General features: G+C 56.4%; 1 protein-coding gene across 10 annotated transcripts in view; it reads left to right on the forward strand.

The window, feature by feature from the left end:
* Window positions 1-16,033, forward strand: part of NCOR2 (nuclear receptor corepressor 2) — a 203,274-nt gene that overhangs the window by 142,643 nt on the left and 44,598 nt on the right. For all 10 annotated transcript variants that reach the window (XM_026859568.1, XM_026859572.1, XM_026859573.1 and 7 more), the window contains 2 exons: window positions 1,617-1,679; window positions 11,104-11,246. In XM_026859568.1, coding sequence (XP_026715369.1) covers window positions 1,617-1,679; window positions 11,104-11,246 — 206 coding nt within the window. The remainder of the gene's footprint in view (window positions 1-1,616; window positions 1,680-11,103; window positions 11,247-16,033) is intronic.

Below are 16,033 nucleotides of genomic sequence, written 5' to 3' on the forward strand. Positions count from 1 at the left end.
ATCTCAGCATCTCAGAGTGCTTGATAAACTTCACTGCGAACACGGAGAAAAGACTTTAGAGCATGTTAAATTGGGAAAAAGGAATGGATCGATTCCAGTGACATAGCTGAGCAATTGGTTTCACTTTATGTCTCTCCAATAGTGCTTTAATTTAGGTTGGCTAAGAAAGTTATTGCATTTTAAATACCAATTGAACATTAAAAAACAACACAAAACCGTATTGTGGTTTAACTGCAGCGTGCCGGAGCTCCCCGTAGGCATCTGTTTCATAACTGCGCAACCTCAGTAAATACCATTAATCAAACCAAACGGGCCGTTTCTTTGACATTTCTTTACCATACAATAACAGTCATCCTCAAGCTGAGCGAAGGGCCTTGTGCAGTGTGTCAGGGAGACTCGCTTTTACGTAAATGAGCGCGGTGGCCCTGGCTCTGCCCGTAGCCGGGAGAAGCAGCGAGGTATCGATTTCCCTCCCTCTTGGCCAGCATCCCGGGGGGGGACGGCGTTTCTGGGGGAGGTGGTAACCTGCGCTGACTTCCAGGAGGTGACACCTGCAGTCGTGCTCAGCCGGCTGTGAGGGAGATTCCTCTGCTCGATGCCGTGGGCATCAGAGCCCACGTTGTCCTCCCACAGGGCCTCAGCTTCTTGGAAGATGCTTCCTTCTCTCCTCGTTCGTATCCTTTATCCTGAACCTATCAGCCTGTTTTCCATTTTGAAAGGACACTGTCAAAACATCTCTCATCACTGTTGAAATAATGCTTTGCCTGTTGTTCAGAGTAATAACCCCTTGGCAGCCTGAGCCGGAAATCTGTTTCCTTAGCGAGTTGTTTTTTGCCTCTGACTCACACCCTGGTTTGTTATTGTAGGGTTTGCTCTAGTGCCAGGCTGCCAGCGGGACTGTTGCATAGTGAAGGCTTTATGCAGGACCTCGGTGTCCCCAGCACCACAGCCGGGATGGGGGAGAGGGGAAGTTTCAGGTGCTGACACCCCTCTCTTGACTCTCCCAGCCGGAGCAGCACATTCCCCTGCAATGGGCGCTGCTCTGGGCGAGCCCCCAGCATTGCTGGAAGCGGCTCTGAGATGTCTGAGAGCAGGGTGATGGCACCGAGGGAGCCCGCAGTCATGCACGGCCAACTCCCTTGATGGATGCGGTCGGCCAAAGTCACCGCCGAGGTGACGCTGTTTCTCCGTCTCCGCTGAGGGTGACGGTTCCACCCTGTGTCTGCCACCTCCAAGCATACAGCCCGAAGTCAGCTCCATCTTAGCTACCTGTTGTTGGCGGGCCAGAGTGCATGGCACCAAATCAGCAGGAAATCTGCTGCCACCCTCAAGCCATCTGGCTTCGCTTCCAGTCCCAAAGTAGAGGTTTTGCATCACCAAGACTCATCCCGGGGGGGAAGCTGGGCATGGGTTACCGTGGCGTGGAAAAGCCTTGAGAGCCTGCACCGCCACAGCCTTCCCTGCAGAAGCACTTCTGTGCTGCACAGCGTTTTGTCGTGCCTCCGGGGAACAGGGTGCAGGACAGGGTTTGGGCATTTGGGCATCTCCTCCAAGCTCCCCAGGCTTGCTGTGTCCCGCTCACAGCTGACTGCTCTCCTTTCCTTCCCCTTTGTCAGCTTCTCTGGAGATGAATGAAAGCTCTCGCTGGACCGAAGAAGAGATGGAGACAGCTAAAAAAGGTGAGCCACTCATTTTCTTTCTCCTGTTGTCTCTGCTGGGGCTAACCCAGCAGTCGGGGATGGACGGTGTCTGACTGCTGGAGTCAGTGTAGAGCGATGGGCCCTGAGCTGCTGTGGGGCCCGATTCTGCCCATCCCGCTGCTGGTTTGTTCCCAGTGAGGGTTTTAGGGGACAGGCAGTGGCACGGGGAGCGAGCTCGGCCGCTCAGGCCCTGGGAGCTGTGCTGACACCAGCAATGTCTGGGCTGCAGCCGGAGCCCACGTGTGTCCCACGAGGCAGGAGCCGACTGTAGGAGACAGGGAAGGCACTTTGCCTGTTGCTTTTTGCAGCTTCTTGTGCCTGTAGCATAAGGTGTAGCTGTGCCCTGCTCTCTGGAGGTTCATGCTATTGGCGCGATCTGTTCCAGACACACTGAGAGCATCTGCCTGTGTTCACAGCTCTGGGGTTTAGGGAGAGGGTGGTGAACCCCAGCGCTTCACAGCCACGTCTCGGGGAGCTCACAAGGCTGCGGGCTGCGTGGGGTGACTTTACATCCTGGAGCTGATTCAGAGCCTTTGCTGAGACCGTTTTTAAAAAGTGCTGAGTGTAGCACAGCCCTTCTTGCCACTTCCCCTCCTCGTGCCGCTCCTGCGCCAGCTCTTTCGCTGCTTTAATTTTTTGCCAAAGTCACGTCCTGTTGATGGACTGTTGAGCTCACGTCCCCATCCTGCTTGCATCGCTGCCGACTCTCCTGGCCCGGTGAGGACTGTAAATGGGAAATTAAAATGGAAATGAGCACCGTTTGGGGATGGCAAATGCAAACAGGCATGTTAGTGGGTTCGACTCTGCTTGGAAAATGCACCTGCTGCCGGGATGGTGATTACATGTTCTGGAGCACCGGCTGCCCAGGTGCCGATGGGAGCTGTGGACTTGGATTACTTTGCCGGTGAATATCCATCCCGAAGTGTTTGGCTCACTCGCCTTTAAGCTGTTCCAACCCTCTTTACAACCCGGTGCCAATCCTGCGCGTTGCTGAGCGGGGCTCTCTATAGACGCAAAACTTAATAGATAGACTTTAATCAAGCAAACTGGCCTGGGGCCAGGTAATGGAGCGAGCAGGTGCTGAGAGGGGAGGGTCGTTGGAGGGATCTTTTCCAAACACTGCTTTGTTTTGGAGATCACATCTGGTTGTTAAAAAGTACCTCTTGCTGTTTTATGCTGGATGCTGGAGGTGCGCTTAAGGAGTCTTAAAACCAGCTGCCAAAGCCTGCGTGGAGGAAGGATGAAGCATGGGAGCACGTAGCATTGTTCCAGCCCAGGGGCCAGGACGAGGCAGGGAGATTTGCTGGTGTAAAGCCCGATTGCTGACGTTTTCCCCTCCGTTACAACCTGGGAAACTGAGATTGCAACACCAGACTTCTACAGAGAAGACAAATTCCCCTTTGCCAGGAAGCAGCTGCTTTAATGCCTCAAACTGGCTCTGTTTGGCATTTCCAGGGACCGGCATGGTGGGGGTTTCCGACTCTCAGTGACTGCAAAACTCCGGAGGTAACCTCGGAGCCCGGTGGAGGCGGCGGCAGAGCCCGCTGCTGGTACGGCTGGGCAGGGGCAGAGGAGGTGATGGGCACCCGGCTCAGGGTGGGCTCGGAGACACGGGCACTATCCTCCTCACCGTAAGGACTTGGCTGCCCCAGCCCTGCTCTTCCCTGGTACTGGTACCAGTCTGAGCCCACGGCTGCCTGGTTCGGGGATTTAAACAAGCAAGGTGTCAGTCCTACAGCAAGTCAGCCCTGACACCCTGGGGTGCTTGGGCAGGTGGGGATGGTGACCTCTGCTCCCAGCACCTGTCAGCTGGGAGATCAGCCTGGTCTTGGTGTCCACCCTGGATTTTTTGTGCGTGGCACGAAACCCCGTGTCATTTCTGCTCAGAGGGCTAAGAAAACAGCCCTGGAACAGTGAGACGCCAAAGTTGTCTGCTCTGCTCCAGAGTCACAGAGCTGCACAGAGAGCTTGCAAGCAGGAGGAGGCAGGACTGTGTCTGCTGGGAGAGACAATAAAGGGGAGTACCGTGTTATTAAAGTTAACTAGGGGAACGAAAACCTAGCGAGGGAAGTTCTTGCTTAATGACACTTTCATTACGCAATAAACTTTGATTCACTGGTCTGTCAAAATGCGCAGAGATTGGTATAATGACGGGGGAGCGTGGTTTTTTGATACTGCCTCCTTGCACTGTGGCTGTGATCCTAAACCAGGAGGTTTTGGTTAACCAGTGTTGCTCGAGGATGTCCCCCCTTTCCTTCCCGAGCCGGGGAGCGGGCAGCACCCGCTGCTCTGCCTAGCTTTGCCTGCGGGCAGGGCGTGGAGGCTTTCTGCAGTGGGATGGGGCTGGGCCTTAAAAGGCAGTGTTCAGGCAGCTCCTGCCTTTGGGGGACCCGCTGGCAGGGGCCCATGCAGGCAGGAGTTACAGGTAGGCTGGAAGAGAGTTTGGGAGCAGCAGGCGAGCGCCGACCTAGCTCAGCCGGGTGGGTTTATTGCCCTCCTCAGCCCCTCTGCTGAGTTCCGCCGCTGGTGCCCAGCGTTGCAGCCATGAGAGCGCTGGAGTTGAACTTGATGAACCCGGAGGTTTGAGCATGACCTTTGTTAGTCTTTACAGTCTGGTATCAGTCCTCGCCCGGCTCTGGGTTTCCCCCCTGGCGTCTAACCAGTAGTTTTGTTCTTTGAAAAGAGGCAGCATGGAAATGACAAGTTCTTGCTCACCTGAGGTCCTCCTGCACCCCACCAAGGCTCCTTGCTCCTCGCCCTTGGGGCAGAGCCAATCTCGGGCTCTTTGCACCTTTTCCCAGGCCGAGGAGCCATGGGATGGAGTCGGCATGATGAGGCAGAGAAGGGTTGGGCACGAATGTAAAAAGCTGATGACAGAGAGTTAAATAACCCGTGAAGACTCCTGAATAGTTCATTTTGGGTAGCTGTAAAATATTTCCTTGGATACAGAAAGTATTCTTTCGAGGGCTGATTTTCAGTTCTGCCAACAATCAACTCGGAAAGTAAGATGAGTTTTGGACTGACCTGAACCATGTTTTTTTTTTCTGGTCCCATTCTGTTCATGGAACTAAAATAAAGTGGAATTTAAAAAAAAACCCCAACAATTTCTTCAAATTAACACACAGCCAAACCCACTGACACGAAAGCCCCTGGCAGAAGGCAGCCCTCTCCTGTCGCCTTTGGAACGCAGGTGCCTTTCGGCGTGCCATCTCGCTGCACGGGATCTTCTGGAGCCCGCGCAGGCGTGTAAACCCACGCACGAGTGCGCACTGCTCCAGCCCCAACTGGGTCTGCGTTGTTATTTCTAACGAGCTGCTGGCTGAAGGGCGGGGAGAGGTAGGTCTGTGTGGGCATTTTCCTCTATCACTTCTTCCTGGCAGGGCAGATGTCGCTCTTACAAGTTGCTGGCGTGAGGTGATGCTGGGGAGCCGGCAGCTCCCTGCCTTCCTCCCTTTGTCTGCCCCGTGCTCATGCTGGAGCCTTCCTCGTTCCAGTCAGATATTTATTGCTGTAAAATCCTGCTGATGGTAATAAGTGTGAGCTGGAGGAGCTGGTTTGCAGCCTATGCTGGTCGCTGAGTGTTGTGCCTCTTGCTGGCCTTGGGGTGGGATGTTGCCGTGGGTCCCCCACCCGGGTGCCCTCCATTCAGGTTCGGGTGCAAGGGGAGCTCAGGGTGACAACAGCCTGCCTGTCTGCAGTGCCTGCTGCTGTGGCCAGAGCACCAGTATCTTTCTGCTCCGAGCAAGCCCCATGTTTGCCACAAAGTTCATATGAAATGACAAGGTGGAAATTATCGGGATGGGGCAGATTGGATGCCATGAGGGCAAAACTGCTTCCAAGGCATGAATCATGGAGGGAGCTGTGGCTGGCTGTGATCCTGTCCCTGCCATCCCAGGATGGGGCTTTGCTGCTGTCAGCCAAGGTGTTAGCCCCGGGCTAGTGCCACTGCCCACTGTGCCCCCGGAGCTGCACCTCTGACACTGTTGGCTGAACGTTTCTTGAGCGTGTAGGAGCAAACTGCAAGGATTTGCTTAGTGAGTGTCAGTGAATGAAACACAAAGGGCCTGTCAGGGGGAACTGCTGGGTAATTACTATAATTTACAGCCTACATTTTAATTTTGAACGTTATTTTTTCAACAATAAGGGAGCAGGAATAATATCCGAACCAGGTGAAGGGAGAGAGCTGGGTCTACCAGGAGCGGATGCTGTGTGTGGACTCGCTGCCTTGTGCTGGAGACTTGAGTTTCCCTGGCTGGACTGGAGGAGATGGCACCTCTCAGGGAGCAGGGTCCCAGGGGGCTTACTGTCCCCTCTCAGGGTCAGCAGGTGGGGACACAGTGCAAAAGGGAAGTTGTGGTAGGAGGAGAGCTGTGGTCAGGTCACAGGGCTTGATGTTTTTGCAGCAGGTTGATGCAGGGATCCAGCAACCAGCTCCTCTGAAGGGGAGACCTGGGAGCTGCAGGTCGCCGGCGGAGCGGGGAGATGGCACTAGAGCTGAGCTGACCGGGAGTCCCGACGCCGTACCCACCCCTCATTTGGTGGCACAGCCTTCCTCCGGGAAGGTGGTGTGATGGGTGTGGAAGCTGCTGGGCTGGGGAGTTTTGCTGCGGCGAGAGCACACCGAGCTGGCTGCCTGCGCCGTGGTCCCTCCAGCAACGCCTGCGGGGACGTGGGCTCCCCCCCCCCGCGCACCGTCCCCACTGCTTTCCTGGCACAGCATCAGGAGCCCAGTGCGAGCCCGGCTCTGCCACCCACTGGCTCCACGGCCCTGGAGAAGTTACTCACCTTCCTTGTGCCTCGGTTCTCCCACGCGCTGCAAAGCACCCCGAGATCGGCAGAGGAAGGCAGCGCTGCGATGCCGACCACGCTTTCGGGACGCCTTGGGTGGTGTTGCTGACTCCGTAGTGCTGGTCTTTCTTTGGGATGTGGTTATGGCACATTTCGGCTTTGCCGTAGCCAGATTTGTCTCCATCCCCACTCCCAAGAGGTGTGTGGGCACAAGAGGGGCCGGAGGATCACACCAGGTACCGCCAGGCGTAGGGGAATGAGATCACTTAGTTTTTCCCCTGTAACCTTGATCTGTTAATCCACACGAACTCCTGTTAAGGGACCCTTTTACGGGCTCCCTCCACCCTCGCTGAGCCCTGGGTGGAGCAGGGCGGCCGTGCTGGAGAGCCTTGGAACGGCTCCGGTAAAAACCCACCGCTGCAGAGAGCCGAGGGGACACAAGCTGAGGCCCCTCACCCACCGCACTGCCCCTCCGGGTCTCTCCTCTGCACTCTGAGACGCTGAGCGTGCAGTGCCGGGCTCTTCTTCCTCCCAGCCCCTGCTCGCCGGTACCGGAGCAGAGGCCCCGGTCCGCCCATGGTGAGACCGATGCCAAACCTCTCCCCATCCCTCCTCCGCCGGGGCAGCGGCTGCAGGGCTGAGGTGTGCCGGGGTGCCGCGGCATCCCACCGGTGTGGCGCTGGGCTCGCCGGCGAGCATATCCCCAAAGAAAAGCGCCTTTGATTCACTTGAGAGCAGAGGAAACTATTAGCCAAGCTTTGTTTTCCTGGATCCCTCCCCCTGCCGCTGACATTCAGACGAGAGCGAGGAAGACAGAAAGTGAGAGAGGGAGGGCGGGAGCGGGTGCCAAGCGGCCGCACCCCTTGTCAGCTTGGGTCAGCGCCACATTCGTTATTAATGCTCTGTCTAGAGGTCACATTCAGATGCAACGAGACCCGGGTCAGCCAGAGGAACAGATTAGAGCTCGCTCGCTGCTCCGCCACATACCGACGGCACCGGCTCCCCGTCCCCGGGCTGGCAGAAGCGGAGCTGCGGCGCGCGGTCGGCTGCTCCCTCCCCTTTGCCTTTCTCCTGCCTTTTTTTTTTTTAATTATTATTATTTCTTGGCAACGTCGGGCATCTCCTGAAACTGCACAGCCTCCCCGTAGCCCCGAGCTGCTGAGCGAGGAGGTGAGGTAGGGGAGAAAATACCAGAGGCGCTTCCATCCACCTTAACAACCGCCGGCTGGAAAGCTCCGGCGAGCGAGCGGGAGGAGCGCGGAGGACGCCGTTTGCTCGCCAGCCCCGCCGGAGGGAAGAGCGCTGGGGCCGGAGCATGTGTTCCCACCAACTTCTGGCATCGGGGTCAGGAGTCTCCCGCCTGTGACCTGGTTTCCAGCCTCGGTGCCTGCTCGCTCGCCGCTCTTGGCCGCCCATGGCTCTGAAATCCTCTCGCCCCCAGGATTTAAGGAACCGTCTTTGCTTTCTTCTCTGTCTCCGGCTGCTGCGAGGGAGCGAAAGCAAAATGCGTGGGGAGGGTGTGAGCGGAGCACTCGCAGCGCTTCACAGCGGGCTGCCGTGCCCAGGGGGGCTTTGAAGAAGTGCCCCAACGCCCGCGTCCTTCCCAGCTCACCCACTGCACGCTCCGGGCACACTCCCTGCCCGCCGGAGCCGGACCTGGAGCACGTAAGTCCTGGCGTTGTGGTCCGAAGGATGGGGTTAACCTCAGGGTTGTGTATAGCTGCGTGCCTTTGGGCAGACCCCGTGTCCAGAGCCCCCGCCCCAAGCCAAGGAGCAAAACCTTCGTTAAGATCTGATAACTCCGTTAGTCATAGTTTCAGTTGCGCTGCAGAGCGAAGGGCCCCGCCGTGCCGAGGCGGGCTGGCGTGCCGGGGAGCGCGGGGCGGAGGCTGGGGGGTGCAGGAGCTGGGGGCTGCCATGCCCACAGAGCTCATCGGCCCGGTGAGCCGTGGGCTTCCTGGCACGTCCCAGGGTGTCTTGGCAGGTCTCTCCCTGAGCGTGCAGATCATTACGGCGTGGGGAAGCAGGTGTTGCTGTTTTACTCTGGTTTTAATGTGAAGAGAAGAGCGGGCGGGCTCTGCACCGGGTCCTGCAGGCAGGGACTGTGGGCAGCTTCTTTCTCATGAGCCCAGCACGGACACTGCACCTGCCCCGCCAGCTGCAAGCTCCTCTGGCAGCGTCCCCGTCCCCCAGCCCTGCGGTGGGCAGGGGACAGGGCAGCTGGGAGCTGGCATCACCTGCAGGTGGCACAGGTCACGCTGCGCTGGGCACCGCTCGCGCTGGCATCCATCCCCCCGGCCCCGGGCGACGCAGCCTCTTGCCCACCGAAGCAGCGGAGCTCAGGGCACGCTGCTGCCGATGTTTGTGTTCCGGGGCTTTGCCTGGGGCGCAGCAAACGGCTCCAGCCCCGGCTGTCACACTTGGTGCGGGGCCACCGGCGCGGTGATGAGCAAAAGGGGGCCCTACCGCTTGTTTGCTTTGGAAGGCAACGGTGGGTTGTGACACAGGGGATGGGTTGTGACACAGGGGACTGTCCTGTTTTCCCCTGCAACCTTCAGCAACTGAGGGGGGAGGACTCCTGCCCCAGCTCGTTATCTCTCACGGTTGGTGGCCGGACGTCCTTTTTTTTTTTTAATTTATTATTATTTTAAAGAAGTCCTAGCCTGCCAGCAGGGTGACGGAGGTCGTGGGTTTGGCTGAAGTGAGGCTGGGAGTTGCAGAGTTAAAGCTCAAACTTGTTTCTTGGCTTGCCATGGCCTTTTGTGGTGCTCAGCGCCATGTGATGCCTACCTCTTACATGCAATTTGATAAGCCCTGGTGCTGGGACGGGGCAGGATACAGGCACCAGCTGGATGTTAACTCCTGCTGTGCTGGCTAGTGTTGCTTTTCTCCAGGATCTGGGAAGCAGAGAGGCGGGGGGTTCACCTCTCCTGGGGTACGTGGTGTCGTCTCTTCAGTGCAGACATACCCACAGCTCCAAAGCCGTGCCCTCCCTATGCCACGGGCACATGGATCCTGGCATGGGCACATGGATCCTGGCACAGGCACACAGATCCTGGCCAGAGGTGCATGCATCCCTTGGGCCCTGATTGCTTGTGGCTTCGCTGAGATCAGTCTGTCCCGGCAGGTTTTTTTATTGGGCTGAAGCAGAGGTTGGGCTGGCACTTAGGTCTGGACTGGGGCTCGAAGGTGACACGTGGCAGCAGCTTGGCTGAAGGCTGGCAGCGGGGCTGGGGCAGAGCTGCCGTGGCTCCCAGGCACAAGCAGAGCCACGCATGGGAGCCCTGACGTGGGACTCACTGTGGTCCTCAGCCCCATGGCCTCAGAGCAGCCAGGGAGGGGTTTGGGGATGGACAATGGAGATGCTTGGGGCAGTGGCTGTTCCCAGGTTCTGTGGTTGGTGGCTTCTGGGCAGAAAAGCCCCTAACAAAAGAGGAAGATGTTCTTAGCAGGGTCATTCCCTGGTGGTTTTCATCTTGAAGTCACCTTTTGTGGCAGTACCATACTCCTGGGCTCATAGTTTCTCCATCCTGTGCCCCACCCAAGGTGCAGGGGAGGGCCAGGGGAGCTGCGGGCCATCACACAGGCAGCCAGGAGCCAGCTGGACCAGTATGGCCCAGCTGGGCCCACAACGTCCTGCAGGCTGGTGCAGCTCCAGCCCCACCAGGCACCCCAGGAAGGCCCAACCACTGCACCAGGAAGGATTGCAGGCAGCGAGGCTTCATTTCCCAGAAAGCCTGGGTGGTCCTCACCTGGGTCGCCTCCAGGAGCCTGGGATGGAGGGACTGGGGTGCTGCTGCACCCATCCCTGGGCTGTGGCTGCGACTCCCACCTCCAGCTGTGGGACTGGGGGTGCCCAGACAGCCCTGCAGAGACCATAAGGATGCAGGGTGCTCACTCGCTCCTTCCTCCTCTTCTTCCTCTTTCACCCTGCTGGGTTGCCCCAGCGCTGGCAGGAGCCCCATGCTCGGGTGGCACTGTCTGGCCAGGATTGCCAGCCCTTGGCATGGCGCCTGACCTGGGAAGCTGCTTTTGCTTATGAGTAGAATCAGCACTAATCCCCTGGGGTGCCTCTTCCCAGCCCGGGACATCACCTGGGCTTCCCTGCCTGCGTGCTGCCACTTCCCTGCCTGGGCTCTTCCTCCCCATCTGTAGCAGGGCTCTGTGCTCCAACCCCAGGAAGTGCCTCATCACCCCGGTTGAAGTCATCACTGGGGCACAGGAGGGTGGGGAGAGCCTTTACTTCACGGTGGGGACCAAGAGCTGCGCTCTCAAGTTCTCCTGGGCATGTCAGCATCTCCTGCAGCCATCCCAAAGAGAAGGGAGCACTGCTCGCCCTCCGGCCTTCCCGGTGGCTGGCTGAGACGTGGCTGTGGGACGTATTTTGTTCCAGAGGTGGTCACTATAGTGTCCTTTTTCCCCTTGGAAAGAAAAAAAGGCTCTCGTAGGTCATCTGCTGGCCTAGGAAACCTTTCAGACCGGTGCTAGTGACCATATTGTTCCTGTGGAGTTTGGCTTGCACAGAAGATGCTTCTCATGCTGTGTCGATACTGCTGCCTTTGTGTGGGCATATCTGGTGTTAAACCCTTCTCCTTTGTCCCCTCTCCAACCACAGGTCTCCTTGAGCATGGGCGGAACTGGTCAGCCATTGCCAGGATGGTGGGCTCCAAGACCGTGTCACAGTGCAAAAACTTCTACTTCAACTACAAGAAGAGGCAGAACCTGGACGAGATCCTACAGCAGCACAAACTGAAAATGGTGAGAGCCCTGTCTCAGCCCCCACTGGGCACTGTAGATGTTTCCTAGCAAGCGCTTGCATGTTTCCACAGCCAAGGGAGGGCTCTATTATCTCAGAATGAAAGCTCTGGGGAGCGGGAAGCAGCGCAGGAAAGGGTTGTCCACCCATCTGTCCCTGGGAGGTCTGGAGGAGGGAGAGCTGCTGTGTGGGAGATGCCTGGGCGTCTGGAGCGTGGCTGGTACGCGGGGAGATGAGGAGCAGGAGGAGGAGCGGGGCTGTGGTGCGTTGGCCAGGACACAAGCTCAGTCCCGGCTGCACAAATAGTTTGTTGCCAGCGAGGTTGTGCTGTTCCAGCCCAGCGAGCAGAGAGCCTGGCTGGGCCACGCAGCCCTGTGCCCTGCAGGTACCACGTTTACCTGGTAAACTGTCGGTTTGCCCCAAAGAAACTCAGGGGTTTAGGTCAACATGAGGAAAGGCTGGTCTCGACATGGATGTCGGTTGTCTTTGGGGCTACAAGCAGATGTGCACATCTGTCCATGCCTCAGTTTCCCCATCAGAAGGGGCTAACGCTGCTGCTTCTCTGGCATGTGGTGCAGGGTGTGAATGAAGTGGGGTTTGTCTGGTCTTCTGGAGATAGGATGCACTGCTAAGAGCAACTAAAGATTATCATTATTTCATTTGTAGAATATCCTGGGGTTCCCAGTTTCTGGCTAATAGAATTCACATGGCTAAACCCCCAAGGGGTGCTTTGAAAATGCAAAGGACAATGTTCAATGCAGGAATCTCTCCAAGCAAGCTATTACAGCAAGAGTAAAAAGAAAGACAGGAAAACATTCAATGACTCACCCAGGAATTTAATATCCTAGTCAGTCTATAGGAATGAGAGAAAGAGAAGACATCGGCGATTCTTTTTTATTAATTCTCTATGCACAGAGACACTTCTGTGTTCCCATGTTTCACCAAATTGTTTTTAGAAACAAAGCAAACAAACTATATAAAAGACCTCAAAACCGATATAAGACTGGAATGAAATGTGCATCAAGCCCTCTGAATATAAAATGTTACATTAGAAAGATATAATTGTTCATTACTGGGGAGAATCTGAAATAAGATCATACAGCTTAGCTGGCAGTGGAGCCGGTGTATATTAATTTACTCTGCTTCCTAATGTTGCAGAAATTATATCACGGAAGTGTTTTTCTGCAGAACCACATTTTTCCCTGCATCCGTCCCTCCAAGGCAGCCGCTAGACTTCTCCAGTCTAATTGCTCACTCTCACTTGCAGTTTATATCAGCATCATCATTTTATTTTTTGAGCATTGGAGGCTATGGATTTTGGTCGTGAAGAAGAACAATGAACGTTCAGCTGTTATTTATTGTGCTCTATTGTTTTGTGGCAACAGCAGATGCCAGAAAGCTGAATAAAATAAAAGAACAACTGAGATTAAATTGCCATAGACCTTCCTTCCTGACTCCTAAATATATTCCCAAGCAACTGAGCCTCCAAATCTCATCCTATACGCGGTAGTCAGCCGTGACCTCTGTGGAGGAAGCACGTGGCAAGGCAGCGTGGCACTGCCTAGTTTTGCCATGACATCCCCAGACTGTTCCCTGCCCTCACCACCAACAGCTACTGCTGATCATGTGCGGGGAAATGCAGTGGCTCTGCTTTTCTTCCTCTTGCTTAATGAGAGTAAACTTAATTATCAGATCTCATTCATTTCCCAAATGGGGCTCATTAATGCTGTAGCCTCCTCTTCCAGGTAGGTGTGACATTGAGTTTCAGCAGCGTGCAGGTGACTCGAAGGAGCTGTGGGGACGTGTGGGCAGCAGTGACCAGTGTGGGATGGGAAGCAGAGACTGGCGAGGTCCCTCTGTCCCCAGAATGTGGCACAGCGCAGTGTGGAGCAAGATGTCCCCATTCCCTGTGCTGGGACAGTGCTGGGTGGGATGGGGCCAGGCATTTCAGCAGCCCCCTGACCCCTTGTGTGCTGAACCCCAGCTGGCCAGAGCCTGGGGGGCTCTGGGGATGGGGGGACCCTCCCTCTGAGCATCCAGCATGAGGAAGGAGAAGGGTTTGGGTTGCAGCAGGCAAAGGTGTCTGGTACAGTGATGCTCCTTTTCCACGCCTCCAGAGCTCACGTGGTCCATACGCTTCCATGTGCTGTGTTTGGGGTTTTTCTTTGAAGACCCATCCTTTTACTAGAGAGGTTCTCCTGGGGGAGAGAGCACACAGGGGCTGGGGAGCTGTGCATGGGCTGTGTCAGCACGCAGAGCCCCATTTCCCCTCTCCCCAACCTGCTCAGCACTCACAAGACCCTTCTCCTGCCTGTTTGAGGTGAATCCCACTGCGGTCCTGGCTCAGCGGGGCTGGATGCTGCAGATCCTCACCCTCCTCTCTCTGCAAGCACCCCCATGGATCAGGGTGTCCCTGCCAGCCGGCTGCACCGTGGGACAGGCAGCCTGTTACTGCTGGGGCAGGGTCAGGCCACCTCGAGGCTTCGCTTTATCTGCCCTGCTGTGTGTTTTGGCTTGATTTTGCTGCCAAGCGGCTCAGATGCGTCCCAGGCATCAGCGTCACTCAGCCTTGACCTTCTGCACGCTGCGCTCTCTAATCTCGGCATTTAAGGAAAGCAGGGCATTGGGATACACGGTGTCCTCAGAGCTGCTCTTTTTGTTAGCAGTTGGAGATTAGGCGCTGTCTTTACCAGGACCTCTTTGCAGTGTGATTGTCTCTTTGGTCTAGTGACTGCTGGGGCTTGTTTTAGCTTGTGCAGCAAAGGTGGGCGAGTTAGCCTCTGGGTTGGTGCTGGTCCTGCTTGGAGGACCAGTCCTTTGGACCCCTCTGAGCAACATTTCCAGAGTTTCTTGCTTTTTTGGGTGATGCTGGCTTCACACAGCAAAGCTGCTTCAGGAGGACAGCCTGATGGCCTCTTCTGGAGAGTGAATGAGTCTGATTGCCTTTGTGCAGAGCCTTGGTCTTGAGATGGGGAACTGGCACCTTCCTCACCACAGTGGCAGAGAGGTTCTGTTCCATGGCAGCACACAGGAGTCACTCTGTGGTTAGACTCAGTCCTGGTGAGGTCACAAATGTGCATCGTTATGTCACACCAGTCCAGGACTGCCTGGTCCTGCTCTTAGGACAGGCTGGTGCTGATAGGAAACCATAATGATGGCTCTGTTTTGGTAGTGCAGTTTGGAAGCTTTTGGCTGTTGCTGCCATGTCAGGTGGTGAGTGCAAGGAGAGGTCATATTTGTTGGGATGGCTGCTCTGCCTGCGAGGTAAAAGGCCGGAGAGACATCACGTCTGGGGACAGGTGGCATCTCCATCTCCTCCTCCAGGACAGACAGTGCAGGTAAACTTGAGCGGCAGGAGGCAGTGCCCAGTGCCCGAGATGAGGGAAGGGAAGAGCTGCCCATCCCTGCCAAGCTGGGAGTCAGCGTCATGGGGCTGGCTGGGGCCCGGGTGCCCGGGAGGACAGCGCCGAGGAGCAGGCACGGAGTGACCCCTCGTGCAGGGTGCGGTGTCCTCGCTGTGCCCAGCACATCTCCTCGGGGGTCACAGTGAGGCAGGCTGCTCAAGTGGCGCCAAGTCCTGGATGCTCCTGCAAAAATAGTGACACATAGAGAGCAGAAACCCCGTGAGCTGGTATAACGCAAAATGAGCATCAGAACATCTGTAGCAAATGGCCCTGGCACCTTCCTGTGTCCTCACTGGTAACCACTGGGATTAAGAGTACACAGTGAGGATGGGAGACGCCTGGTCCCAGACACGGCTCACAGAGACTTCTCCATGTCTGCTGCAGTCGTGGTTAGGATCCTGTGTCCTACGGTGTCCAGGGCCCCTTTCCTGGGCAGGGCGCCGGGAGCAAGACTGCCAGAGCTGTTGGCATTATAAGAGGCGAGATGGTGGCCTGAACGTATCTCTAGATGTAGCCGGGATCTGCTGCCTGGATTTCACATCATCATCCCTAAAGACCAGCAGTGGGGTCTGCCAGGAGAGGGACCCACGGTGCCCCCGGGGCAGCTCACTGCTCCGCTCTGCTGGCAGCCGCCGGCCCCGGGCTCCGGCCAAGTAGGGTGCTGAGGCAGAGGCTGGTTCCCAGCTAATTCCCCAGCGAGGAGCCTGCTCCTGCCCGCGGCTGAGTCACGGACCCGTGAGTAAGAGGCAGAGAAGTCTTTGCCATAGTAACGTCGGCGCTTTGTCACCGCATTAACGTGATGGGGAACTGCTGCTTCAGACAGAAACGTGCGGTTGCTGAATTGCTGCCGTGGCAAAGGCGCGAACGCTGGCAGTGCCAGGGCACCACTGCCAGGATGGGGCGAGGGCACGCGGAGCCCTGCCTTCCTCCCGCCGCCTCTCCATGCCTTCACAGAGCCCTTTCTCAAGTGTCTTTTTTCCCCTCTCTCCTGCCCAGTTTGATAAAAATAGATTTTTGAGCAAGCAGTGTTTCCAAGCAAAAAGCAGTTGTATTTGTTTGTTTTATCTGGAAGTTTTTTAAAGGATTGAAAAGTTGGCGGGGGGAAGGGGGGACCGACTCTTCCCAGCGCAGAGATCCAGCAGCAGAGTTAACGTTTCCACCACGGCTTTATCTTTTCATCCATGTAAATAAACGTCCTACACACGTCATTCGTGTGGGGTTTGCAGGGAGAGCCGGAGATGATGGGCCTGTTCCTACTGGTAATATTTACTCAAGCAACAAGAGCAGGAAACAATAGCAAAGCCGAGACTTTTCCTTTAGATCGGCGGGAGGGAGCAGCTGTCTGTGCCCTCGTGGCTGTGGCACGTGCCCCAGCGAGCGAGGTC

This window comes from Athene cunicularia, assembly GCF_003259725.1.
Source record: "Athene cunicularia isolate RWA chromosome 15 unlocalized genomic scaffold, athCun1 chr15_part1, whole genome shotgun sequence".
NCBI classification, from domain to species: domain Eukaryota; kingdom Metazoa; phylum Chordata; class Aves; order Strigiformes; family Strigidae; genus Athene; species Athene cunicularia.